General features: G+C 41.6%; 2 protein-coding genes across 14 annotated transcripts in view; both read left to right on the forward strand.

Annotated features, from left to right (window-relative positions):
• The first annotated feature begins 4,240 nt into the window (after window positions 1–4,240).
• LOC114905589 (rho-related GTP-binding protein RhoG-like) lies at window positions 4,241–9,536 on the forward strand. Its single transcript, XM_029239892.1, has 2 exons — window positions 4,241–4,342; window positions 8,600–9,536. The coding sequence occupies exons 1-2, from the start codon at window positions 4,241–4,243 to the stop codon at window positions 9,188–9,190; spliced, it is 693 nt and encodes a 230-aa protein (XP_029095725.1). The 3' UTR covers window positions 9,191–9,536.
• A 5,935-nt stretch (window positions 9,537–15,471) lies between these two features.
• TAF1 (TATA-box binding protein associated factor 1) overlaps window positions 15,472–26,840 on the forward strand; it is a 98,613-nt gene continuing 87,244 nt past the window's right edge. For 5 of the 13 annotated variants that reach the window (XM_029240661.1, XM_029240662.1, XM_029240663.1 and 2 more), the window contains exons 1-8: window positions 15,472–15,709; window positions 16,727–16,841; window positions 16,982–17,098; window positions 20,426–20,545; window positions 21,658–21,899; window positions 22,263–22,481; window positions 22,874–23,092; window positions 23,446–23,653. In XM_029240661.1, the coding sequence (XP_029096494.1) occupies window positions 15,509–15,709; window positions 16,727–16,841; window positions 16,982–17,098; window positions 20,426–20,545; window positions 21,658–21,899; window positions 22,263–22,481; window positions 22,874–23,092; window positions 23,446–23,653 (1,441 nt within the window). In that variant the 5' untranslated portion in view covers window positions 15,472–15,508. Of the gene's footprint in view, window positions 15,710–16,726; window positions 16,842–16,981; window positions 17,099–20,425; window positions 20,546–21,657; window positions 21,900–22,262; window positions 22,482–22,873; window positions 23,093–23,445; window positions 23,654–26,840 lie in introns of those variants that run through there. The other 8 variants (XR_003796384.1, XR_003796383.1, XR_003796385.1 and 5 more) reach the window with 3 other exon arrangements.

Below are 26,840 nucleotides of genomic sequence, written 5' to 3' on the forward strand. Positions count from 1 at the left end.
GAGACAAGTGGATTAGTGGTTGTTGCCTGGGGGTTGGGAACAGGGAGTGACTGTAACTGGGCATGAAGGATCTTTTTGGTGTGACGGAAATGTTTTAAAACCAGACATGAAAAAAATTTAAAAATCAGATTGTGATGATAGTAGCACAATGTTGTAAATTTACTAAAAATCATTTAATTGTATACTTAAAGTGAATGAATTTATGGTATGTAAATTGTATTTCAATAAAGCTGTTTTAACAAGATAATTGACCATATGGTCCAGCAATCACGCTCCTTGGTGTCTATCCAAATGAGTTGAAAACTTATGTTTGCACAAAAACCTGCACTTAGATGTTTATAGTGCTTTATTCATAATTGCCAAATCTTGGAAGCAACCAAGATGTCCTTCAGTGGGTAGATGGATAAACTGTGGTACATCCAGACAATGAAATATTATTCAGCACTAAAAAGAAATGAGCTATCAAGCCAGGAAAAGACATGGAGGAACCTCAAATGCACATTACTAAGTGAAAGAAGCCAATCTGAAAAGGCTACATATGGTATGATTCCAACTAAGGCAAAGCTACGGAGACGATAAAAAGGTCAGTAGTTGTCAGATACTGGGGGGAGAGGGGAATGAATAGGTGGACCACAGAGGATTTTTAGGGCAGTGAAACTATTCTGTACGATACTATAATGGTGAATACACGTCATCATACAGTTGTCAAAACTCATAGAATGTACACCACCAAGAGTGAACTCTAATGCAAACTATGGACTTTGGGTAGTAATAATGTATCAGTGTAGGTTTATCAATTGTAAAAACTGTACCACTCTAGTGTAGGATGTTGATCATGGGGGAGGTTGTACATGTGAGAGGGCAGGGAATATATGGGAACTCTCTATTTTCAGCTCAATTTTGATTTGAATTTAAAACTACTCTGAAAAATAAACTCTATTTTTAAAAAGGAAGAAATGAGCTATAAAGCCATGAAAAGCCACGGATGAAATTCAAATGCATATTACTAAGTGAAAGAAGCCAATTTGAAAAGGCTAAAGATTGATTACAACTATATAGCATTCTAGAAAAGGCAAAACTAAGAGGCAGTAAAAAGATCAGTGGCTGCCAGGGGTTAGGAGGGAGGGAGGGATGCATAGGCAGGCCACAGAGGATTTTTAGGGCAGTGAAACTATTCTGTATAATACTATAATGGTGAATACATTTGTTAAAACTCGTAGAATGCACAACTCCAAGAATAAATCCTAAGGTAAACTGTGGACTTTGGATGATAATGATGTACCAATGTAGGTTTGTTGATTGTAACAGACATATCATGGGAACTCTCTACCTTCCGCTCAATTTTGCTGTGACCCTGAAACTGCTCTAAATAATGCGGTATTACAAAGTAACTATTTAGGGCTTCCCTGGTGGCACAGTGGTTAAGAATCTGCCTGCCAATGCAGGGGACACGGGTTCAAGCCCTGGTCGGGGAAGATCCCACATGCCACAGAGCAACGAAGCCTGTGCGCTACAACTACTGAGCCTGCGCTCTAGAGCCCGCAAGCCACAACTACTGAGCCCACGTGCCACAACTACTGAAGCCAGGGCGCCTAGAGCCTGTGCTCTGCAACAAGAGAAGCCACCACAATGAGAAGCCGGTGCACCGCAACGAAGAGTAGCACTGGCTCGCTGCAACTAGAGAAAGCCCGAGCACAGCAATGAAGACCCAACACAGCCAAAAACAATAAAATAAAAAAAAGTAACTGTTTAAACAAAAATAATAACAATGTATCATGAGATAAAAGTAGAATGCATAACGAGCGGTCCAGGAAGAGAGAATGGAAGTATAATAATGTAAGGTTCTTATACTGTTTGTGAAGTGGTATAATAAACACTTAAAGGTAAACTGATAACTTATAGATGTACACTATCAACCTTTAAGCAACCACTAAAATAAAAAAACAAAGAGGTATAGCTAGGGACTTCCCTGATGGCCCAGTGGTTAAGACTCCATGCTTCCAATGCAGGGGGCGCGAGCTTGATCCCTGGTTGGGGAACTAAGATCCCACATGCTGCTCGATGTGGCCCAAAAAAAAAAAAGGGGGGGGGAGGGTATAGCCAATAAGCCAACAAAGGAGATTAAATGGAATAAAAATAATATTGATTAATCCAAAAGAAGGCGGAAAAAGAGAACAAAGAAGAGATGGGGCAAATAGAAAACAAATAGCAAGACTCAAACCTAACAATCACAAATCAACAATCACGTTAAATGTAGATGGTCTAAACACCCCAGTTACAGGGTAAAGATGATCAGATTGGGTAAAAAAAGCAAGACCCAACCGTATGCTTCCTACAAAAAATACTCCTTAAATACAAAGACACAAATAGGTTAAAAGTAAAAGCATGTAAAAAAAAAGATGTACCACGATAACACTAGTCAAAAGAAAGCTGGAGGGGCTATATTAATATTGGACAAAGTAGATTTCAGAGCAAGGATACCATGAATAAAGAAGGTAATTTCATAATGATAGAGGGGTCAATTAATGAAGAGGACATAACAATTCTAAACACTTGTGCATCTAATATAAGACCTACAAAATACGTGAATATGGACTTCCCTGGTTGTCCAGTGGTTATGACTCTGCGCTTCCACTGCAGGGGGTGCGGGTTCGATCCCTGGTCCGGGAACTAAGATCCCACATGCTGCGTGGCATGGCCAAAAAAAAAAAAAAATTCATGAATCAAAAACTGATAAACTTGCAAAGAGAAATAAACAAATCCACAATTCAAGTCAGAGATTTCAATACTCTTAATAACTGATAGAACGAGTAGGCATAAAATGAGCAAGGATATAGTAGAAGTAAATAACACTATCAACCACATTGACCTGGTTGACATTTATAGAACAGTCCACCCAACAGCAGCAAAGTACACATTCTTTTCAAGTGTACATGGAGTATTTACCAGGATAGGCTATATTCTAGGCCACAAAACAAGTCTCAATGAATTTGAAAGGATTCAAGTCACACAAAATATGAATAATGGAATTTAAATTACCTATCAATAACAGAAACATCTCTGGAAAATCCTCAAATATTTGAAAACTAATCCACTTCTAGACAACACATGGGACAAAGAAGAAATCAAAAAAGAAATTAGAACATATTTTGAACTGAATGAAAATGAAACCACACCGTATAATTCATGACATTCTGCTGAAACAATAGTTACAGGGTAATTTTTAAGCACTAAACACCTATATCAGAACAGAAGGAAGTCTCAAAACAATAGCTTCAGCTTTCACTTCAGTAAAAAGAAGAGCAAATAAAACTCAAAGAACAAAAATAATGAAGATCAAAGTGGAAATCAGTGAGATAGAAAACAAACAATAGAGAAAAATCAACAAAACCATATTCTTGTACACCAGTGTTCATTGCAGCATTATTCACAATAGTCAAAAGTTGGAAACAATCCAAATGTCCATCAATAGATGAATAGTAGCTAGAAAAGTCGAATTCATGGAGACAGAAAGTGGATTAGAGGTTGGTTTTCAGGGGCTGTGGGAAGAGGGGAATGAGCAGCTATTGCTTAGTGGGTACAGAGTTTCTATTCGGGGTGAAGAAAAAGTTTCAGAAATAGACAAGGGTGATGGTTCCACAACATTGCGAATGTACTTAACGCCACTGGATTGTACACTTAAAAATGGTTGAAATGGCAAATTTTGTTATATATATTTACTACTATTTTTAAAAATTAATAATGTAATATATCAAAAACTATTGAATTGTACAATTTAAGTGAGTGAATTGTATGGTATGTGAATTTATATCTCAATAAAGCTGTTAAAAAAAGAGTGCATACTGTATGATTTCATTTATATAAAACTCTAGAAAATGCAAACTAATATATGGTGACAGCTACCTTAACTCACTACCACATTTTCTTTTATCGCCTCCGTTTTTACTAACACTTTTTCAGTTCCCTGACTGCCTCTTTTTGTTAATATTTGTCTTGAGGAGAAAACAGCGGTCTGGGGAGGAGGAAGCGGCCTCACTTTGTCACGGGAAATGTGAAGCTCGGGGACCTCCGAACCGAGGAACTGGGACCCCAGAGATCCTTGATTACCCAAAGGTGTAGTTTAGAAGCCAACGACTTGCAGAGCACGCGGCGGGCGCTAGAACTCCATTTCCCAGGAGGTCGCGGGGCACCGGAGGGAGACTGCGTCCGACGACGGGGGCGGGACTCGGTAGCTGCCCGGATGTGGCGCCGAGCCCGCCGAGCCTGCCCAGCCCAGCGAGAGACGCCTGGGAGGCTCTGCCAGCTGCGGTTTAACAGCGCGGGAGGACGACTACTTTGCCGGGTAATCCTTATGGAGAATCACCCCCCCCCCGCCAGGCGGCCCCCTCATCCGCTCTTTTCTCTTCGAGTCTCCCCATCCCCGGGACGGTTACCTTAGTATATGAGCCACTCCTTGGATGGAAGGGATTTGAGAGTGGGATGAGTTGTATGTATAGCGGGGGAGATCGAGCCAGCTCTTCCTATTTGTGAATCCGACGTGAGGCACCTCTCTGTCCCAGGCTCACGAGTCCATCTGAAGTCCCAGAACCAAGGACCCTCGGTGGAAAGGATGTGAGGGAAAGGCCGAGCGGGCTTGCGGTGGCTATCGATGGGTCACTAGAATTGCCTCCCTGGTTAAGTTTCCAAGCGCAGGATAGTCTTCCCTGGCTCCGGGTTGGGGAGTGTTCACATGGCTTCCTTCGCCCTGGGGTGTCTTTGACTGGACTTGAACCAAAAAGTCAGTCTTCAATGTGAAAAAGCTTCCCGGATTTAGTAGATAACTAAGTTGCAGAAAGTAGTAAATAAAAATGAGGGTCTTCTGCTGAATTGTCTTAGTTTCAGAAAGTTAGAGTGATTTCAAGTGGGTTTGACTTTTGGAAAGGGTGAGACTTGGGGGGAGAATGTGCTAGAAATAGTAATACTCTGAGCTACATTCTTGTCTTTACTGCTACTGGGTCTTTTTTTAAAATTTATTTATTTTTGGCTGCGTTGGGTCTTCGTTGCTGCGCACGGGCTTTCTCTAGTTGCGGGAGCGGGGGCTACTCTTCGTTGGGGTGCGCGGGCTTCTCACTGCAGTGGTTTCTCTTGTTGCGGAGCACGGGCTCTAGGCGCCCCGGCTTCAGCAGTTGTGGCACACTGGCTTAGTTGCTCCGCGGCATGTGGGGTCTTCCCGGACCAGAGCTCGAACCCGTGCCCCTGCATTGGCAGGCGGATTCTTAACCACTGCGCCACCAGGGAAGTCCAGTTATGGGGTCTTTTATGTTGTGCCTCTAACCTAGGAGAAAAGTGACTGCTGGGAAATGTACATGTGAAGAAGGATGCTTTGTCAGATGAGAATGGAAGATTTAGAAGAAACTGTAATTCCAAGGTTAAAAGTGAATGCCTTCTGAGGTGTTGGTCTCTGCAGCTCCAGGCCTCTTCCAATTTCCAATCCTAGAGGCATATTTAATGATCTCTGAGCTGAGGTGATGTCTACTTTACAGTGCTACTATGAAGCTTAAATAAGATATGTGAAAGTATTTTACACAATGCCTGTAACAGGCTCTCAGTTTTTAATTTCCCCTTGTTTCCTCATAGCAACTTATTTTTCTCTGGACCATGCTTTACTGTGTATTATTGTTTACCTTTTTATAGAAGTCCTGCCTTTACCCTAAGACTATAAACTTCTATCATCGTTCTTTTTTTTTAACCCTTCTTTGAGTCTCTCCTAGCAGTGCATTGTGCATAGTAGTGCCTGGGAGAGTGTGTGGATAGTGGTGGTGATGAGGGAAAAGCTGTGGGTGATCTGTAACCGGACAGCATTGTGCTGGATGCTGGAGCTGAACGAAACAAGCTTTTCTCATATGGGTGATAAACAGAATATTTGCCTCTCTCTTGTAACTCCTAGCCTTCTCTCAGAGTTCCCAGCCCTTTAAAAAGTATTATTTTTATTTTTAGTATTTTTAACCATTTTAAAGTGTACAGTACAGTAACTATAGGCACATTTTTGTGCAATAGATCTTTAGAATTTTTTTATCTTGAAAAACTGAACGTCTATACCCCTTAAACAACTACCCATTTTCCCCTCCCCCTGCCCCCGGCAACTACCATTCTACTTTCTGTTTCTATGAATTTGACTATTCTAGATACCTCATATAAGTGGAATCATGCAATATTTGGCTTTTTGTGACTGGCTTATTTCACTTAGCATAATGTCTTCAAGGTTCATCCATGTTGTAGTGTATGAAAAGATTTCATTTTTCTTTTTAAGACTGAATTATATATATATTTTTTCTTCTTTATCCATTATCCATCGATGGACATTTAGGCTGCTTCCACCTCTTGGCTATTGTGAATAATGATGCAATGAACGTGGGTGTGCGATTATCTCTTTAAGATCCTGTCTTCAATTCTCTTGGATTATATTTTTTAGTCTTATTTTTAAACTTGTTAAATATGGAGAATTTCAAATATACACACAAGCAGAGAAAATCGTATAATGAATATGTGGGCTGAATGAATGAGTCAGCTGTACAAAGCAGCCCCCCCACTTCTGCTGAACCTTCCCTTTCTTTGAGAGTTTGCTATAGGTGAGGATGTTTTGGTTTTGTTCAGACCTGAGATGTTCTAGGTGCATTTCATCATGTAGGCCTGGTATTTATTATATATATCAGGAGTACTGGTAGACGTAAACAAGTAGAAAAGAGCGTAGATGGCTCTTCCTAGTTATAGAGGTGAGGAGCTGAACTTGGGATGCAAAACGATCTTTGTGCCTAACAGTTTTGCTCTGGTTCAGCAACCCCCTCAGATGCACTGTTGTCACTTTGAGCAGAGACACCGGATGATACCTAGAGGCGGCTGGAAAGATGAGTTGTACAGGGAGTGATTGCTATCAGAGGCAAAAGAAATTAATCCAAACTGGGAAAGTCAAGGAAGGCTATTCTCAAGGAGTGTGGTGGTGACTTTGCCCTGTTTCCATTGACCTTGTGTGTTTGATCCTCATGCGTATTCCTAGATGGAAAAAGACAGCTATGGTCAGTGAGTCTTCTGGGATGATTGCCTACTAGAGCTGAATCAGGCTGTGGACTTTTAGCTGTGGGACCTGTGCCAAGGAAAGGAAGCCTTCTAGGTGGAACGCCTCACTGGGCAGAGCTGGCTGTATGAGGAGAGAGCTACCCCTAGCGGGCCTGTGCGAAGCATGCTGAGAAGGCCAACTTTTTTTTTACCTTGACCCAAAATGAGCTGTTTTGTTTTGTCTGGTTTTTGTCTATGATATGGACCTAGTGTAGACCTTAGCTAATAAGACAGCAGGATGGGGGAATGTGTCTATTCCCCCACATTCCCAAGGTGAGAAACTAATTGATTCTCAAATTTTTTTCCATAATCAAATACATATGATAATGTGTCCCCTTTCCTCCATTTTCGGACACTTGAAGTTAGTGCTGTGAGGATTGGATCTGAAATTAGGGTACTAGTTAAGAAGCTAAAGAAAATGGAGTGCTGTGGAGGCACTGACACAGTAGGGCATTGACAGAATATTAATAAGGGGATACAGACATGGGAGCTCATAGTAAACATGCTCCTTGGAGATCATCTGTGTTGTACCAGTAACTCGCAAATACTTGATTCATGAAGAAATGGACGAGAATATAGTGGTGTTATGACCTGTAGTTTTACTCAGATAAGGTCGGAAGGGGTGAGACCCCCTGGTTTGTCTAGCATTGTACTCACATTATAGAACTTTTGCCTTCCCCAGCAGATTAGTAATTTCTGTGAAGTCACAGTAGCTTCTAACACTTAATGAGTACTTCCTATGTGGCAGGCACTAATAAGTACAGCACATGCATTCTTTCATGTAAGCTTCAGGTTAAAAACTTGCCCGAGTTTCACAAAGCTTAGGAAAAGAGAGGACTGGTTTTGACTCCAGGAGGTCTGACTTCAGAGTCTGGACTCTTAGCCACTTCTCTATATGGCTGAGTCTGACTGGCCTACCTTTCTCTCCAATATTATGATGTCACTGTTTTTCAGGAACAGAGTGTTCCTTTGCTGAGTCTATAGCCACAGACCCAAAGTAAGAGACATGTTTCCTTTCGTTTCAACCTTGGGAACCTTCTTTCTATACCAATTTTTTTTGTTTTTTAATTAGTTAACATTTATTTAGCATCTGCTATATTTTAGAACCTTTGATACTGTATATGCAGACCTTATGACGATACTGCAACATAAATACCTATCTTGTTGGGCTCACAGTCCTTTTTGAGAGTCTGATGACAGCTTTGGATCTTCTTTCCAGAAAAATTTCCTTATGCACATAATATTGCACACAACTGCAGAGGTGGCTTCTAGAATCTACTGAAGCTTATCCTCTAGCAGTCCATGGACTCCATGGTAAGAATTCTTGCCCTCTGCAACCTTTCGCAGCTGACTCTTCCATAGTGTTAAGAGGCCAGGCAAGTGGCGGTGGCGGTGGGGGGGGGTCTCACCTCCTTTCTTTCTTCTCAGAGAGAAATGTTTATACGACTTAGGCTCCCTAAATTAACCAGACGTCTGTGAACATTCTTTCTTTCTCTCTTGTCTGTAGGACTCCAAGGGAAGAATGCAGACGATTAAATGTGTGGTTGTAGGAGATGGGGCTGTAGGTAAGACCTGCCTCCTCATCAGTTACACAACAAACGCCTTTCCCGAGGAGTATATCCCTACTGTCTTTGACAACTATAGTGCCCAGACATCTGTGGACGGCCAGATCGTCAGCCTGAACCTGTGGGACACAGCTGGCCAAGAGGAGTATGACCGACTGCGAACACTCTCCTACCCCCAGACCAATATCTTCGTCATTTGTTTTTCCATTGGCAACCCATCTTCTTATGCCAATGTGAGGCATAAGTGGTACCCAGAGGTCTCCCATCATTGCCCCAATGTACCTGTTTTGCTGGTAGGCACCAAGAGGGACCTGCGAAGTGACATTGAGACAGTGAAGAAGCTGAAGGAACAGAGCCTAGTGCCCACAACTCCTCAGCAAGGCACTTCCCTGGCTAAGCAGGTGGGGGCTGTGAAGTATCTGGAATGTTCAGCCCTGATGCAGGATGGGGTCCATGAGGTATTTTCAGAAGCTGTCCGGGCTGTGCTTTACCCTGCCACAAAGAAGAACAGCAAGAAATGTGTCCTCTTATAGCTTTTGGGGTGCTGCTTGGGGACTGCACCTAAGGAGAATAAGGGGGAATTCCTTTGACAGCATTTAACAATGCCAGCGTGAGCCACTTATCTCTTCCCCTGGAAACCCTAGACTTCAGGTTATTCAGCTTTTGGAGGAACAAGGAGAGGCTAGTTTGCACTTGGCTGCTTTGAAGTTTGGTCTGAACCTTTTGGAGGAAGTTTGAGAGAGTGAGTGTGTGTGTCTCTCCTGTCGAAGTGGTAAGAGGAGATGCCACCAAGTGCTGTTCTTTTCTGTCCTGGCCAGGCCACGACTAAGCAGAGCAGCCTAGCACTGTTGTTTGTAGGCTTTTGCTTGGCTGTTTAAAATCTAATTTCAGCGTTCCTGGCTGTATTTACCGTTGAGCAAGTGCCTCACAGAAGGACAAGGTTCTCCAAATTTTCAAATCATTGCCTTAAGCTTTCTGATATACTAATTTTTGGAAACCATCTTATGTGTGATTCCTGGGTGTTCCCAATGTTGACATGCTCTTTCCATTCTTCAGAGGAGATATTTTTGCAATAATGGTTAAGCAGCATTTCTAGAGTTCTGTGAGATGGTAATAGATGTTTCTTAAAAGGGTTCTGTGGTCAAATAAGGCAGGAACCAGTGATTTAAATAATGGCAGGAACCAGTGATTTAAATAATGCCGAATAGTTTCTTCTACTGCAGGAAGTTATAACTTTTAATAAGTATGCAACATTTCCCAAACTTATTTCACTGAACTTTTGTTTTTTGGCCCCATGCAACACCTACTAACATCTCTGGGAACACAGTTTCAGAGATGCTGGATTACAAGGGACTGGGAATTCTCATGGCGGAGACTGTGAAAAAAGCATAATGTGGTCCTGTTCTTTGTGCTATTTCCCTCTTCATTGCCTTTGAGAGGAATGTTTACCAGCCATGGCCTTGTTATTGGTTCCTCTTCCATCCTCAGGAGGTGGGTTTGGCACTTAGTCACGATAGTATATTGGCTGTGGGATCTGATGTTCAGATCTGCTCTTGGATTCTGCTAGCACAATAGGCACGGTGATGTGTAATGAACAGTCCCTCTGAAGAGCTGTGTCTCTGAGGCTTCTGTGTGGCTCTTTTTTCTCTCATCATCCTTCCGCTTGAAGGAAAGACCACTGAAGATTAACCCCCTAAATAAAACCAATGAAACGACCAACGAAATAAAATGTCCTGCCAGTCACTGTCAAGGGGTTCTGTGATTCCCTCTGATACTTCTCTTCTGCTGTCATTCCTCTGAGTCACTATAAAGACTACCTTGCTCTCTTCCTGTTCCTCCTGCCTCTGTGTATCTCCCTGTGTGTTTGTTCATCCCTGTGTGCCTTTTGAGGTTGCTCCAAGAGAGCTGGGGTACGTTGGGTTTCCAGGCCGCAGGGCTGTCGTCGCCCTTGTGGTGGTGTTGCTGGAGTTGCTCAGCCTGCTCTCAGGGTGGAAGGAGTCAGATTCCATATCCCAGCGGGCCTGCTGCTCCTTCTCCCTAGTTGTATTTTTGACCTTCTTCATTTGATATGGAAGGAAACCTTAACTTCTCTACCTGGCAAATAGTGGTTGACAACTCCACCGTGCACATATCCTCTCACCCTGCCAGAACAGCATGGGATTTTTGAGAGTTTGGGAAATGTAGCTAAAAGGAACACATACCTCCCCTTGGGGTGGGTGGAGTGCCTGAGCTTCGCTCTGTGATCATCATGCTGTTGCTCTTTGACGGGATATGATCAGAGTAACCTCAGGCTAACTGAACCTCCTGAATAGGGTTGCCAGATAAAATACCATAATTGTTTAGTATAAGTGTGTTCTGTGCAATATTTGGGACACACTTACACTAAAAAATTATTTGCTGTTTATCTGAAATTCAAATTTAATGGGGCATCCTGTATTTTTATTTGCTAAATCTGGCAACCCTACTCTTGGAGAACCTGGAAACTGGAGGTCAAATATCAAGTATTGACAGAAGATAAAAGGTTATGTAGGGACTTCCCTGGTGGTCCAGTGGGTAAGACTCTGCGCTGACGATGCAGGGGGCCCACATTTGGTCCCTGGTCGGGGAACTAGATCCCGCCTGCCGCAACTAAGAAGTCCGCCTGCCTCAACTAAGACCTGGTGCAGCCAAAATAAATAAATAAATAAATAAATATTTTCTAAAAATGGTTATGTAAATTCTCTATTCCTCCTTTTCTTCTGGTTGCCTTTTCCCTCACGGTGGACTAGTGTTTTTTCTTCTTTTTCCTTCATGACTGTACCCTCCACTTCACATAGTACTTCACTGGTGTATATTTCTACACTGCTAATTGTCTAAAGCTGTGGAGGATCCAGGATGAATACTGTTGTCCAGCGCTTGCCTTCTATCTCAGGTCCAATGTACTGTATCTGTTTTCCAGTGTGTGACTCAGGGCCTCCTGGGGGTGGCAGGGATTCTGTATGAGAAGTGAGTCAACTGGAAGAGGGTGAGGGTGGACCTCCTCAACTAAGGCCCAGTAGCACTTTGGAAAGTGGGGCTGCTGTTACAGTAACGTGGCCACCGTAGAAGTCAACTGGCTTCTGGGCACTGTGCCCACTGCCCTTGGGTAGAGTCACTGGGTTTTCCCAAAGGCAGCCAAATGAAAGTGTATTCCAGTCTCAGGATGTTCTGATTGATGCCACCTTGGGTGCTCACAGGACTTCAGGGTTCAAAGGGGTTAGAAACATGGCTGTCACCTGGGTCTCTGGGAACTTTCTATTTAGCTACTGAAATCTTTTAAGTTGGCTTTTAATTTAATAGTGCCTCCTGCTCTCCCTTTGCCTGGCAAATTCCCAAATGTAAGCCTGGGTTTGGTTTGGGCAAATTTGTGTCCTCTAATAAATGGAGGTGTGATCCACAAGTCTGAGAGAGTGGTTTTGTATTGGTCTGATTTAGTAGTCTTAAGCATACACTGACATCTTGGTTTTTATACTTGAAAGGAATTTGTATGTAGACTAACATGCTAATATCACTTTTAAATTATTCATAAGGAATGGTAATAAACTTTTCTGATTTTACTGGGTCCATTGCTTTCTAAAAATCAAAGCAATTCCTCACCACCACCCCTTTGCTTTGAGTGGTTTCTAAATGCTTTTCAGCTTGCAAAGGATGAAATAACTATAATTGTCATATTGCACATGGCACCTATGTGTAGCTGTGCTTATTTCTCTACATCAGATAATCAGGGTAAGGAACTGTCTGCCCTGCTAACATTGTCTAGTTCCTGCCCACCCCCTACCTATTCATCCCCAGGATTTAGCTTCATTTCCTGGTTTTCAATAATGACAGACCAGTTAGTTCCCTGTTGGTGATTTTCCTCACTTATTACACTACATTCAGTAAACAATTATCAAGCTCCTACTGTGTTACAGCCTTGACTGTGCTAGGGGCTGGGTTGTGAAGATAAGATAAATCATTTAATATTTTTTGCCTCTTCCAGTTATCTCAGAAAAATCTCCTTCCCGTTTGTTATAAAAATGAACTAGGGAATTCCCTGGTGGTCCAGTGGTTAGGACTCTGTGCCTTCACTGCTGAGGGAGTGGGTTCGATCTCCTCCCCCCCAAAAAAACATAAAGAACCCCCCCCAATCCTGGCTGGCAACTGTAAATAGCGCTGGTGAGTAAAGAAGTGCAAAACCATGTTTTGTTTTTTTAAAAACAGCTTTATTGAGGTATAATTTACATACTGTACAATTCACCTATTTCAAGTGTACAATTTAATGATTTTTAGTAAATTTACTGAGTCATGCAACCATCACCAAAATTAAGTTTGAGAACACTTCCATCACCCGAAAGAGATCCCTCATGCGGTTAATCCCCGTTCCCACCCCCAGCCCTAGGCAACCACTAATCTTTGTCTTTTCTGAACATTTCATATAAACGGAATCAAACAATACATGGGTATATAACGAAAAAGAAGAGATAAGAACATACTCATTTGCATATATTTTCAAAAAGAAAAAGGAAATACAAATAGCAAATCATGCTGTACATCTGAAACTAATGTTAATGTCAATTACGCCTCAATTGAAAAAATAATAAACGAAGGATAAACCAGAAATTAATGAAAATGGTTACAGGGAGTGGGTGACAATGGGCAGAGAGCGTAGGCATGGGAGCAAGACTTCTCTGGAAATAGCTTTTTAAATAGTTTTGACTTTGAACCATGTAAAAGTTTACATTTTTTAAAAATAAAAATTTTATAAAATTTTTATCCTTTTTATTAAAAAGAACAATAAAAGCAAATCCTAAAGTTGAATACAAACGGAAACAACTCCACAGAGGAAAAAAAAAGATTCACGTAATTTTTAATAGGATATAGTCTAAGGACAGAAAACTGCGAAGAACTTCTGAACCTTACTTAGGTTAATTGTTGGTAGTGGTATTGGTCTTGTAATTCTGCAAAGAGTAATATATTGGTGTTAGGAACCACAGTTTTCATTGTAAGAGAAGCAAGATACAAATATGAAATGGGGAACGGCGAGGGAGAACCCTGTGGTATTGGATTTGAATCGAAGTTATTAGTATAAACTCATTCATTTAAAATTTTTCTCTCTCTCCACTGAAAGGGCCTACAAGCAATGACGACCCAGTTTTGTTTTAAAAAAAATATTTATTTATTTGGCTGTGGCGGGTCTCAGTTGTGGCACGCGGGATCTTTAGCTGCAGCACGCGAACTCTTAGTTGCTGCATGTGGATCGAGCCTGGGCCCCCTGCATCGGGAGGGCGGAGTCTTAGCCGCTGGATGCCCCAGTTTCTAAACACCATTCCCCACTAACAGGAACCAGGGCTCCTTGGAGAAATGGCTTATATCAGATCCAGGACAGGGAATGCACAGAGCGAGCCTGGAACATCTTGTGCCAAAAAGCAAGGAAGTGCTCAAAGACTAATTGGGGTCATGTCAAAAGGACACAGGAGCCAGAGTGAAGTGGTAACCATTGGACAAATTTGTAACAGTTTGAGGACCAAAAAGGATAATGATGGTGTTAGATTGTAACACATTAAAATAAAAATACAAGAAAGGAGATAAGAGAAGGGAAAGTTCTTTACTGAATAAGTCCAGTTAATAAATGTAGAAGGAATTAAGAATTAGAAAAATCACCCTTTTGCACTCTTCCAATATAATTGATTCAGGCAAGGATCATCGACGGATGCTAAAACCTTTGGGTGCAAGGGCGATAGGGAACAGAATATTCACAGAATTTCAAAGTACCACCCCATAGGTTATTTACTTAATACAAAAGGAAAAATGTGTCATTGCGACGGAGAGATCTGGTGGACACCTTTTTGAAGTGATCAAATTTAGCATCACCAACATTGGGACAACCTGACATTGTGCCTTCTGGTGACCGGTAAGATATTTAACCGGAATCACTTTGAAGAAAAGATTAGACGAATTCAGCATCTAGAATGTTTTCAATACAACTTCCCTGGATTCTTCCAAATACGTACGGTCATGCAACACAAAGAAAAAAGCTGGTCGATTCTGGATTGAGAGACTAAAGGGAGATAAACAAATACAATGCATGAACCTTGAGTGGATCCCGGATTGAAATGTAAAATGCTCCAGTTAGGACAACTTTGGAAATTTAAATACGGACTGTACGTTAAATGATATTGAATTAATGTTAAGTTTTAAATATGTGCTAATGGTATTGTGGTTGTGTAGAAAAAAGTATTTTTAGGGGTGAAGAATCACGATATCTGTAACTCACTTTTAAATGGTTCAGGAAAACAAACCTAGCAAAATGTTAAAACTGTGAATCTAGGTGAAGGTTCGCCTGTTCGTTTTACTTATCTTTTAGTTTCACATTTCCCGAAAAAAAAAAAGGGGGGGGAGGAAATCCATTTCTAAGGGTAAATTTCAATTCAAAACAAGTAACTGCAAAGGTACCTTTGGCACACTGCCAGTTTCTCTTTGGAACGAAACAGCACAGGAGGAGACAACACAGACGAGAAAAACCGGTTCTAATCTTTACTTCCGTGTCCTGTGGCGTGGTTACCTGCGGTTACCAGTACGTAGATCACGTGACCTAGGAAGCACTCTCCCCCCAGTGCACTGAGACAGCTCCTGCTTAGATAAGTGGAAGGGGGCGGGAGCGAACGTTTTCTCTGACTAACCGCTTTTCACAGATCCAGCCTCCTGATCGCGTATAGTCCAATCAAAAACCTCTAGTAATGTAGTGACACCAATTCTCCTTTCTCGTAGGACTGGCGGCCTTTCCGGTTCTGTTTTTCTTTATTCCGCATCCGGCTGGTAGGGTCACTGAACTCTGTGAGTCACTTCTGGTCGACATGACAGTTTATTTCCGGACTATGGGACAAGGCTGGGGTTTCCTCTTCCCCGTAGCGGCTGGTCGCATCGACGCCGCCATCATGTCAGACACGGACAGCGATGAAGATTCCGCTGGAGGCGGCCCATTTTCTTTAGCCGGTTTCCTTTTCGGCAACATTAATGGAGCCGGGCAGCTGGAGGGGGAAAGCGTCTTGGATGATGTGAGGGGATGGGCGTGGGGATAGGGCTGGGGGTGGATCGGCTAAGGAAAAGGTGGAGTGACGAGAGTTGAGTGGTCTTAGGAACTGGAAAAAGAGGGCGATGCGGCCGTCCCCCAGTGAGAGGGCGCACTTAACGTACGCGAAGAGGACCAGAGAAGCGGTTGCCATGCTAGTAGATTGTGCAGTAACGGAGAGCGAGGGGGCTCAGTTTGGGCGAGGGTGGAGATAAGAGAGGAGAACAGTAGGCAAGCTCTGGGACATCAGCGGCGCTGATATGGGTGGCTTTGGAGCTAGTTAGATGGAAAAATAGCAGCTTAACCTAGTGAGAGTGCTTTCAAACCTTTGCTACGAGAACTTTGGAGATTATTGAAACTGCGTTTGTGCCATCGCTGGCTAGAGGTGGCTCTAGAGCGAGAGGACAGGACCTGCACCAAATCACGTGGTTCAGGTCCCAGTTCTTAGAACAGCCAGTGTTCAAACTATCCAGGGCAGACCCCTTCTGGTCCCAGTGCACTTCTTACATAGTTTTCCCACCGTTCACTGACATTCATGAAATCGTTTCTTGCGCCTGACACTCACCTAGCTTCATTTAAGTTCGTCTCCCCAAGGAGAAAATACCAATATTCCTCATTCCCTGCAACACACAATAAAGACAGCAGTAAAGTTCTTGCCTTGCTTTCTCTGATCGGAATGACCTCAGTTTCCTTAGCCTTCATTCAGGCAACTGCTGTTCCACTTATTTAGTCTTGGTGGGGGTTCCTTGAATAATCTTTCCTTACATTAGTTTAAAGGATGGTGATGAAATTGGACATGATGTGTTAATAAAGATCTGATCAATGTGGAGTTTAGTGGAAGATGTACTTTACAGTTCTCAGATGTGATGCTGCTTTTAGCACGCTGCCGAGTCGTTTTTCAGATGGATTTATAGCTTTGTCGTGGATCTGGGAAATAAGCCTTGTGGTGTGGGAAACTTAGGTTTAGGTATTGTCTTTGATTCTGGTGCTGTCCCTTTTTCAGGAGTGTAAGAAGCGCTTGGCAGGCTTGGGGGCTTTGGGTCTGGGCAGCCTGATCACTGAACTCACAGCAAATGAAGAATTGATCGGGACTGATGGTGCCCTGGTAAATGATGAAGGTGAAGTCTGGGTCATGGGGAGTAAGGTGGGGGAGGAGGCTAGCCACTTACTGTACATGTACTTTTCAGTGGGAATTATCTAAGGGAGCGAAAGTTTTTTGCTCTTTGTTTAGATCTACCCCCCCCCTTTTTATTTATAGGATGGATCAGGAGTACAGAAGATGCTGTGGACTATTCAGACATTAATGAAGTAGCAGAAGATGAAAGCCGAAGATACCAGCAAACAATGGGGACCTTGCAGCCCCTTTGCCATGCAGGTGATTCTTTGGTGCCATCAGTAAGAGCACTCCAGTACATTTTCTTGCTGTGTAGTCCAGTTTGTTTCTATCCAAGCTTTCTGTCATTGTTTCTGCTCTTTATGTCTTTGCTTCTCTCCCTTTGTCAGCTCAGTTCCAAGTAGCTGCTGTCCTCTTTTGTGTTCTGGGGCAGCGTTACTATACTCAGGCTTTTATTCCTCATACTGGTTAGTCCCAAATTCTTGGTGAATGCCAAATAAGGATGATAATTCTTTTCTCCTTATCATCTGGTATTTGAGTACCTATGGGGTTCACAGTACTGTTTTAGATGCTATTTAAACTCAGTCTTTGCCCTCAAGGAATTGGTAGTTGAAGAAAGATTAAGTATGCTATGTTGTATATAAACAAGCACATGTATTTATCGGCTCAGCTTCTGTTAATCACTCACTGCCTGTATGCCGACACAGTGCGCTTAATGCTTGCTCACAACATGGGTTTTCCTCCTGGTATAAGGTGCTACATTATAGAATCAAAATGTCAGAGTTTGAAGGGGTTTTAGTGATTATTCTTAACCTCATCATAGATATGGAAACCTGGAACTTCAGAAAACTTTAATAAAATGTGGAACTTTATCAAAAGTTCTGTAGTTATTAGTGGCAGACCTTGACTAATTCAGCATTTCAGTTTATTAGGCATTGAGCACCTGTTATGTGTTATAAACTGTGATAGTGAAGTACAAAGATAATAAAATCCATTTTCTGATTTTTGAGTAGCTCGGCTTTGTGGTCTGGAACCTAGACTTGCTGATCCTAGTTCATTCTTTCCACTGCCCAGTACTACCTTTCACTGGGACTTTTGTATGAAGTTGTTCACTGTTTATTCATTATCCATCTCTTTGAATTAGATTTCAGGCTGCTGAGAAGTATAGGTAAAACCTTGGTAAAGAGCTGAACTTAGTTTCTTCAGAGCCAGTTAATATATTTGGATGCTTTTTATATAAAGAGAATTAACTGCACCACATACACAAGAAGTAACCTAGAAAAATAGAAGATACAGGCCTTACTTTCAGGGATATTGTTATCATTTGGGGAAGGTGAGATAAATGACTGCAAAACATAATTATTCATAATAAGACATAAACCAGTTGCCAGCTTATATTTCTGCATAGAGTGTTATACTTAATTTTGAAGGGCTGCCAGACTAGCTAAGTCAAATAGCATAACTATTTGTTTGAGCACCCTGACTTAGGCTGAGGGGGAGGTGGTAGCAGATCTGATTTTTCAGGGCATGTTATAGTTTTCAGTTTTGGATTTGTTGTCTTGGCTAGGGATGGTAAGGAAGAGGATAGGTGGGGGGTTCTTAGTTGGGTTGTGTGAGCTGGCCTCCTGGAAAAGGAGGATGCTGTATTTGATAGAGTCTCAGTACTGTGGGAAGCTCATTTCCAAGTTCTCTTGTCCTCTGAGGGTACCTTCATCTATGCCCTTAGCTTCCTCCTTCCCTGGCATTGGCCCTTTCACACGGCTTGATTGATAAGGGTGTTTCTTTGGAATAATTAGAAGTAGATGGAGGTCATTAGAAGAGGCTTCATGGAGGTGAATTTTGAGCAAAATTTTGAAAGATAAGGTTTGATGAAGAGGTCGCAGCAGGGCATTGTGGTTTGGAAACATGGCTTGCATAAAGGTTGGGAGATAGAAATAAGCAAGTAGTGTGGGGGGAATTGGCCAGCAAGTTTTCTTGGAAGGAGTGGAAAACATACACCAAGTAGTAAGAACCAACCATAGAGCAATTTGACAGCACCTTTATGTACGCATTACTTGGGGTTTGCTGCCATAAAGGATTGTAAACTGATACAGATTGTTGAGTAAGAAGCAGGATGGTATAATGAAAAGAAGATGGACTTTGGAGTCAGAATGTCATAGGTTCAAGTCCCAACTCCATATTTAGTTTGACCCTGGGAAAGTTGCTCAGTCTCTGAGGCTTGGATTTCTCATTTGTAATAATCCGTCAGTTTTCTTTCTGCAATAAGTGTATTAATACCTACCTCATTAATAGGACTTTGGTGGGAATTCAAGTTCATTATCACATGGTATGAAAGCACCTACATAGAACGGTGTCATGGTGGATGCTCTATAAATGTTAGTTGTCTTTCCTTCCTAAATGAAAATGAAAAGTGATGCTTGTTGCTTTGGGGTTTTGATTAGAAAAAGGGTGAAGGGGCAGACTAACTTGGAGACAGTTCTTGTGGGCTAGATGTAAAGTTATCAAAAGTTATCAAGGTCTGGAATAGGGTGACAATTGTGGAAAATGATAGGCAGTGTCAGACTTGAGAGTTGCTGATAAAACATCGGTAGAACTTGGTGAGTGAGCAAGCGTGTTGGAAAGACACTTTGTTGTTAAACCAGGCTTGAATTCTGACTTTGTCACTTAAAACTGTATGACCCTAAGTCACTTCGCTTCTGTATCTCAGAATAATTCCTACTTTGTAGCATTATTGGGAGGATTATAGATAAAATAGCTAAAAGTACATGGCACATAATGGGAGCTCAGTGAATAGAAGTTGCTATAATGACTACTATTAATGATTGATTGGAAAAGGTGTGTTGGGGGTAAGAGATTGATGAAGGAGACAGGAGGCTAAAATCATAAGCTGGGAAAATGAGGGTGGAGGTGGTATTGATAGTAACAAAAGGGAATTTAAAAGAGTTGAAGGATATTTCAGTGTGATACGGAATGCAGTTGTTGAATATATGAATGGAAAAGCTCTTCAGGCAGCAGAACATGCAGTGCAATTGTAGAGGGGCTAAGTCGGGGCAAGACTTAACAGATTTGAGTTTAGTCTGGATAAAGGTGATTCTTTAGAAAGGGAATGGAGAGTGTATAGAGGAATAAAAGCAGAGTGTTCAGGACTAAGTATTGAGTGATGCCACTGGTTAAAGGGTAGTGAAAATAACAGACTACAGAAGGCAGACAGAAAAAAATGTGTCAAAGACTTGGGAGGTGAGGAAAAAGTCCAGTCTTAAGCTGACAGAGGAAAGAAGAATGTTCAATTCAGTTATGAGATTGAGTAGCATGAAAATAAAGGAACAGGGTTTGACCAGGAGAAGGAGCAAAGGTTTTAAACAGTTCTTGGGAGCTTCCTAAATTCCTGTGTGAGATATACATGGTGTTCACAGCACTTGGCAATATGGTGCCATCTCTTTCTGAAGGCAGAAACTGCATCTCTTGTGTGTTGTCAAGGCATCTGCCTAGTTCTTCATGTGGTGCTTTAAATTCTTGAATGACAAGGGAGCTCAAGGCTGTTGTGTGACATTCTGGATATTGAGGAGATCACTTTCTTGGTTTTATTAGATTACGCTGAGGATGACTATGATGCTGATTGTGAAGACATTGATTGCAAGTTGATGCCTCCTCCACCTCCACCCCCAGGACCAATGAAGAAGGATAAGGACCAGGATGCTATTACTGGTGGTAAGTAGAGACTGTCTGTTTTTGTCTGAGGAGCAAGTTCCATTCCTGGTCCAAATTTTTGGCATGCTCATAGTGGGCTATTAAAATTAAGCTGCTAGGAAAGGACACAACTTCTAGAAGTGATTCATACAATTTTCAAATTTCAGTAATAAAGGGAAATTTTACTTGTAAAACATTTGACAACAGTATTTTAACATGCGCTGAAGAAAAAGTAGTTTAGGTCAGTGTGGTTCTCAAATCTGGCTGCCCATCAGAGTCACCTCGAGTCTTTTAAAAAAATACAGATTTCTGACTCTCTCACCCTTGGAGAATCTGATTCAGAAGATCTGAGGTAGAGCTCAGGGATTTCAGAGAATTCCCCCAAGTAGTTTGTGATGGAGCTGATCTGTACTGGTATTTGGAATCTACCTGTTTAGATGACTCTCTTTAAAAGAAATGATTAAATAGGAAGGCACCTAGAATGTGTATAAATCATTTAGAGCCACCTGTCAGAGTCAGAGATTTCAAAGGCAGGGTCTTTAATGATCGTCTCACCTATTCCTATGTCTGCAACAGCAGTAAGTAACCCTGTTCTAGGCTAGAAGATTGGGGAAGAGCGGTATCTTTGATCTGTATTTTGAGGCTTATGTCAACCTAAGTGTCTCCTATTAGAGTTTTCAGCCATTTTCTTTTTAGTCTGCAGGCTAAGTAGCATTTGTGGCATAGATCTTATCTTATGCTAAATACTTTCATTGTTACCCTGTGGGCTTAAAAAATCTCTCCAGTTTATGGGTCCCTGAATCGGACATAAGGCCTGACTGGTATAAAAGTGTTAAGTAATTTTTCTATTGGTCACATTTCTTTAACCTAATATACTTACAGAAAGTAGTAAATGTAGTAATAGTGTTTGTTTTCTCTCATCACAACCCCAGGGTACCAGGTACAAGGTGAGTTGGGGATGGTGGGAGATAATGAGTTGGAATGAGTTTTCTGGGTTGCCTACTAGTAATCTGGGTGCTTGGAACTGTATCCCCTGCCATTGAGCCATGCTTAAGCCTAGAGTGGGTGTTGGCTGAATTTGAGGAAATATGCTCACAGTTACATGCCAAAGGGGTTTCTCTTCCTTGTTGCAGTGTCTGAGGATGGAGAAGGCATCATCTTGCCCTCCATCATTGCCCCTTCCTCTTTGGCCTCAGAGAAAGTGGACTTCAGTAGTTCCTCTGACTCAGAATCTGAGATGGGACCTCAGGAAGCAACACAGGCAGAATCTGAGGATGGAAAGCTGACCCTACCATTGGCTGGGATTATGCAGCATGATGCCACCAAGCTGTTGCCGAGTGTCACAGAACTTTTCCCAGAATTTCGTCCTGGGAAGGTACTTTCTATGGAGAATGTCCACATTGCAAACCACTGCCCTCTTGTAGATACTGAGTTGTGTTGTTAAGATACTGAATATGGAATGGGTAGAATCTAAAGGATTCCTTTTTTTAAGTTTTGTGCATTGGTAGTACATGTGATTTATATAGTTCTCATTAGAAATTGTCCTGTTTTAAAAGAACTAATCCAAATTATTAATGAACACTTTACTTTCTTGGCAGATGTTATAAATCTGAGTTCAGCATTTCTTGATCCCTCCCTCACAGTTGAGTGGAATCCTCAAGGGAGTTTCCAGACTCAGAGCTACTGTTTTCCTATCTGACATTGAGTCTCTGACATAGAAGCACGTTTTGTGTTCTAGGTGTTACGCTTCCTACGTCTTTTTGGACCAGGGAAGAATGTCCCATCTGTTTGGCGGAGTGCTCGGAGAAAGAGGAAGAAGAAGCACCGTGAACTAATACAGGAAGAGCAGATCCAGGAGGTGGAGTGCTCAGTAGAATCAGAAGTCAACCAGAAATCTTTGTGGAACTACGACTACGCTCCACCACCACCTCCAGAGCAGTGTCTCTCTGATGATGAAGTAGGCAAAGTAGAGATCTGGAATTAAGACCTAAGAGGGGAACAAATGAGTTCTCCCTAGCTTATGTCTAAATTGAAAATGATACCTTAGCAGGTAGTGTCCTGTGCTGATTATCATTAAGTAATCACGATTTCAATCCCAGTGGCTGTCCCTTCCCTGTTGTGATAGAAAAGTATTGGGGACAGGCAGATGGTGATACACTGATGAGTAGGAAAGTTGAATGATAAGAGTATGCCATGATATACCTCCATTGTTTACATTCGAACTCCAGTCCTGTTCAAGAATCATCCTTATGGCTCCTCTAAGTTCCCCTCCTGCTTCTTAACTCCCTGTAGCCTTAGGGCATCTGGGATCAGGATATCTTCCTCCCCTTCTACTTTATTCTGTTACAGATCACAATGATGGCTCCTGTGGAGTCCAAGTTTTCCCAGTCAACTGGAGATACAGATAAAGTGACAGACACCAAGCCAAGAGTGGCTGAGTGGCGTTATGGTCCTGCTAGACTGTGGTATGATATGCTGGGTGTTCCTGAAGATGGCAGTGGGTTTGACTATGGCTTCAAACTGAGAAAGATGGAACTTGAACCTGTGATGAAATGTAGAATGATGGAGGTAAGTAACACTGGTATGTAAGAAAGGAATCACTGTGCCCAGAGCCCTATCAGTTTTACTTTACTTTTCAACTGGGGAGACACTGGGTAGGGTTTCCTTGGTGGGAGATTGAGGTGTCCAAGCCTTTTGTTTGGTGTGGTATATCACCCTGGCAACTTGGCCCCACTGCAGGGATTCTGTTTGTGAGATGAGTGCTGTGCCAGACTAGGAGTGGGAGGAGGCAGATACCCCTTTGTTATCAGGTTCTTCTCTCAAGTCAGGGACCACACTTGATGTATCTGTTGTGGCATTTGGAGTGGGAACTCTGACAAGTGACCATTCAGGGATTTGTTGTTCCTCTCCTACTTGTGTAGGACTTCAGGAAACTTGAGGAAAGCAGTGGCACTGATCTTCTGGCTGATGAAAACTTCCTGATGGTGACACAGCTGCATTGGGAGGATGATATCATCTGGGATGGCGAGGATGTCAAACACAAAGGGACAAAACCACAGCGTGCAAGCTTGGCAGGCTGGCTTCCTTCCAGCATGACTAGGAATGCCATGGCTTACAATGTTCAACAAGGTGTGCATCTATGCCCGCTGTGTCCAGCACAAACTGTCCTTCATCTCAGTCATCTTAAGTAGTCTTAGCTGTCATCTTGGCTGCTGAGGGACAGTGAAATGTTTTGGATCTGAGCCCTGATTCTAGTCTGTAATGTTTTTTTTACACTGTTAATGAACTAGGTTGGACTCTGATTTCTCATTAGAAAAATGTGAAAACTACTTTGAAGTTAAAGATCTTTCTGAACTGTAACAATGCTTTTATCTTTATAGTCTACTTTTGTTTCCAAAGGCCCTTTATCTTTATCGTTCTACAATTTGCTTTTTTCCTTCTTAAATACACGTGGACACTCAAAAAAGGTATGCTATGCTTAATGTAGAAAACTGTGAAGATACAGTACAGTGTCAAAAATCACTGGTAATCCTACCATCTAGAGACTATCAGCTTTAACATTTTGGTGTATTTTTCTTTCAGTTTTCTGTCTTGTGTGTGTATGTAGCTGAGCTCATTCAATTTTACATGTTGTGCTTTTCACATAATGTAATATTATTTTACGTCATTTAAAGCTCTTCATAAAAATGTTTAATGACATGGGAAATTCATTTTAAATGGAAAAAAAAACCCAGATATGAAGTGGCATATTTGATACCCTGTTTGCATAAGTGAAAAAGAAAAACACACTGTATAAACAGAAAGTTTACTAAAAGGGAATATACTATGGGATTTACAGTGGTTCCTTACAGTTTGTAAGATCACAAACAGCTTTGCAGTTTTCTTTATACCTTTTGTGTATTTTCCAGATTTTCTTGAGTTAATCTGGATTGCTTTTATAATTCAGAGGAAAACCAAAAATGTCTTTTAAATCTAAGAAATAGTTTTTTTTCTTTTTCCTTCCCTTTTTTTTCTTAACATCTTTATTGGAGTATAATTGCTTTACAATGGTGTGTTAGTTTCTGCTTTACAACAAAATGAATCAGTTATATATGTACATATGTTCCCATATCTCATCCCTCTTGCGTCTCCCTCCCTCCCACCCTCTCTATCCCACCCTCCCTATCCCACCCCTCCAGGTGGTCATGAAGCACCGAGCTGATCTCCCTGTGCTGTGCGGCTGCTTCCCACTAGCTATCTACCTTACGTTTGGTAGTGTATATATGTCCATGCCTCTTTCTCGCTTTGTCACAGCTTACCCTTCCCCCTCCCCATATCCTCAATTCCATTCTCTAGTAGGTCTGTGTCTCTATTCCTGTCTTACCCCTAGGTTCTTCGTGACATTTTTTTCCCCTAAATTCCATATATATGTGTTAGCATACAGTATTTGTCTCTCTGTTTCTGACTGACTTCACTCTGTATGACAGATGCTGGGTCTATCCACCTCATTACAAATAGCTCAATTTCATTTCTTTTTATGGCTGAGTAATATTCCATTGTATATATGTGCCACATCTTCTTTATCCATTCATCTGATGATGGACACTTAGGTTGTTTCCATCTCCAGGCTATTGTAAATAGAGCTGCAATGAACATTTTGGTACATGACTCTTTTTGAATTATGGTTTTCTCAGGGTATATGCCCAGTAGTGGGATTGCTGGGTCATATGGTAGTCCTATTTGTAGTTTTTTAAGGAACCTCCGTACTGTTCTCCACAGTGGCTGTATCAGTTTACATTCCCACCAGCAGTGCAAGAGGGTTCCCTTTTGTCCACACCCTCTCCAGCATTTATTGTTTCTAGATTTTTTGATGATGGCCATTCTGACTGGTGTGAGATGATATCTCATTGTAGTTTTGACTTGCATTTCTCTAATGATTAGTGACGTTGAGCATTCTTTCATGTGTTTGTTGGCAGTCTGTATGTCTTCTTTGGAGAAATGTCTATTTAGGTCTTCTGCCCATTTTTGGGTTGGGTTGTTTGGTTTTTTGTTATTAAGCTGCATGAGCTGCTTATAAATTTTGGAGATTAATCCTTTGCCAGTTGCTTCATTTGCAAATATTTTCTCCCATTCTGAGGGTTGTCTTTTGGTCTTGTTTATGGTATCCTTTGCTGTGCAAAAGCTTTGAAGTTTCATTAGATCCCATTTGTTTATTTTTGTTTTTATTTCCATTTCTCTAGGAGGTGGGTCCAAAAGGATCTTGCTGTGATTTATGTCAGAGTGTCCTGCCTATATTTTCCTCTAAGAGTTTGATAGTTTCTGGCCTTACGTTATGTCTTTAATCCATTTTGACCTTATTTTTGTGTATGGAGTTAGGGAGTGATCTCATCTCATACTTTTACATGAACCTGTCCAGTTTTCCCAGCACCACTTACTGAAGAGGCTGTCCTTTCTGCACTGTACATTCCTGCCTCCTTTATCAAAGATAAGGTGACCGTATGTGCGTGGGTATGTCTCTGGGCTTTCTATCCTGTTCCATTGATCGATCTATCTGTTTTTGTGTCAGTACCATACTGCCTTCATTACTGTAGCTTTGTAGTATAGTCTGAAGTCAGGGAGCCTGATTCCTCCAGCTCCGTTTTTCGTTCTCAAGATTGTTTTGGCTATTCGGGGGTCTTTCCTGTTTCCATACACATTGAAATTTTTTGTTCTAGTTCTGTGAAAAATGCCAGTGGTACTTTGATAGGGATTGCATTGAATCTGTAGATTGCTTTGGGTAGTAGAGTCATTTTCACAAAGTTCATTCTTCCCATCCAAGAACATGGTATATCTCTCCATCTATTTGTATCATCTTTAATTTCTTTCATCAGTGTCTTATAATTTTCTGCATACAGGTCTTTTGTCTCCTTAGGTAGGTTTATTCCTAGGTATTTTCTTCTTTTTGTGGCAATGGTAAATGGGAGTGTTTTCTTGATTTCACTTTCAGATTTTTCATCATTAGTGTATAGGAATCCCAGAGATTTCTGTGCCTTAATTTTGTATGCTCCTACTTTACCAAATTCATTGATTAGCTCTAGTAGTTTTCTGGTAGCATCTTGAGGATTCTCTATGTATAGTATCATGTCATATGCAAACAGTGACAGCTTCTTCTTTTCTGATTTGGATTCCTTTTATTTCCTTTTCTTCTCTGATTGCTGTGGCTAAAACTTCCAAGACTGTGTTGAATAAGAGTGGTGGGAGTGGGCAACCTTGTCTTGTTCCTGATCTTAGTGGAAATGCTTTCAGTTTTTCACCATTGAGGACGATGTTGGCTGTGGGTTTGTCATATATGGCCTTT

The sequence above is a fragment of the Monodon monoceros genome, unplaced genomic scaffold (genome assembly GCF_005190385.1).
Source record: "Monodon monoceros isolate NGI ecotype Baffin Bay Population unplaced genomic scaffold, NGI_Narwhal_1 Super_Scaffold_22, whole genome shotgun sequence".
In the NCBI taxonomy this organism is placed as follows: domain Eukaryota; kingdom Metazoa; phylum Chordata; class Mammalia; order Artiodactyla; family Monodontidae; genus Monodon; species Monodon monoceros.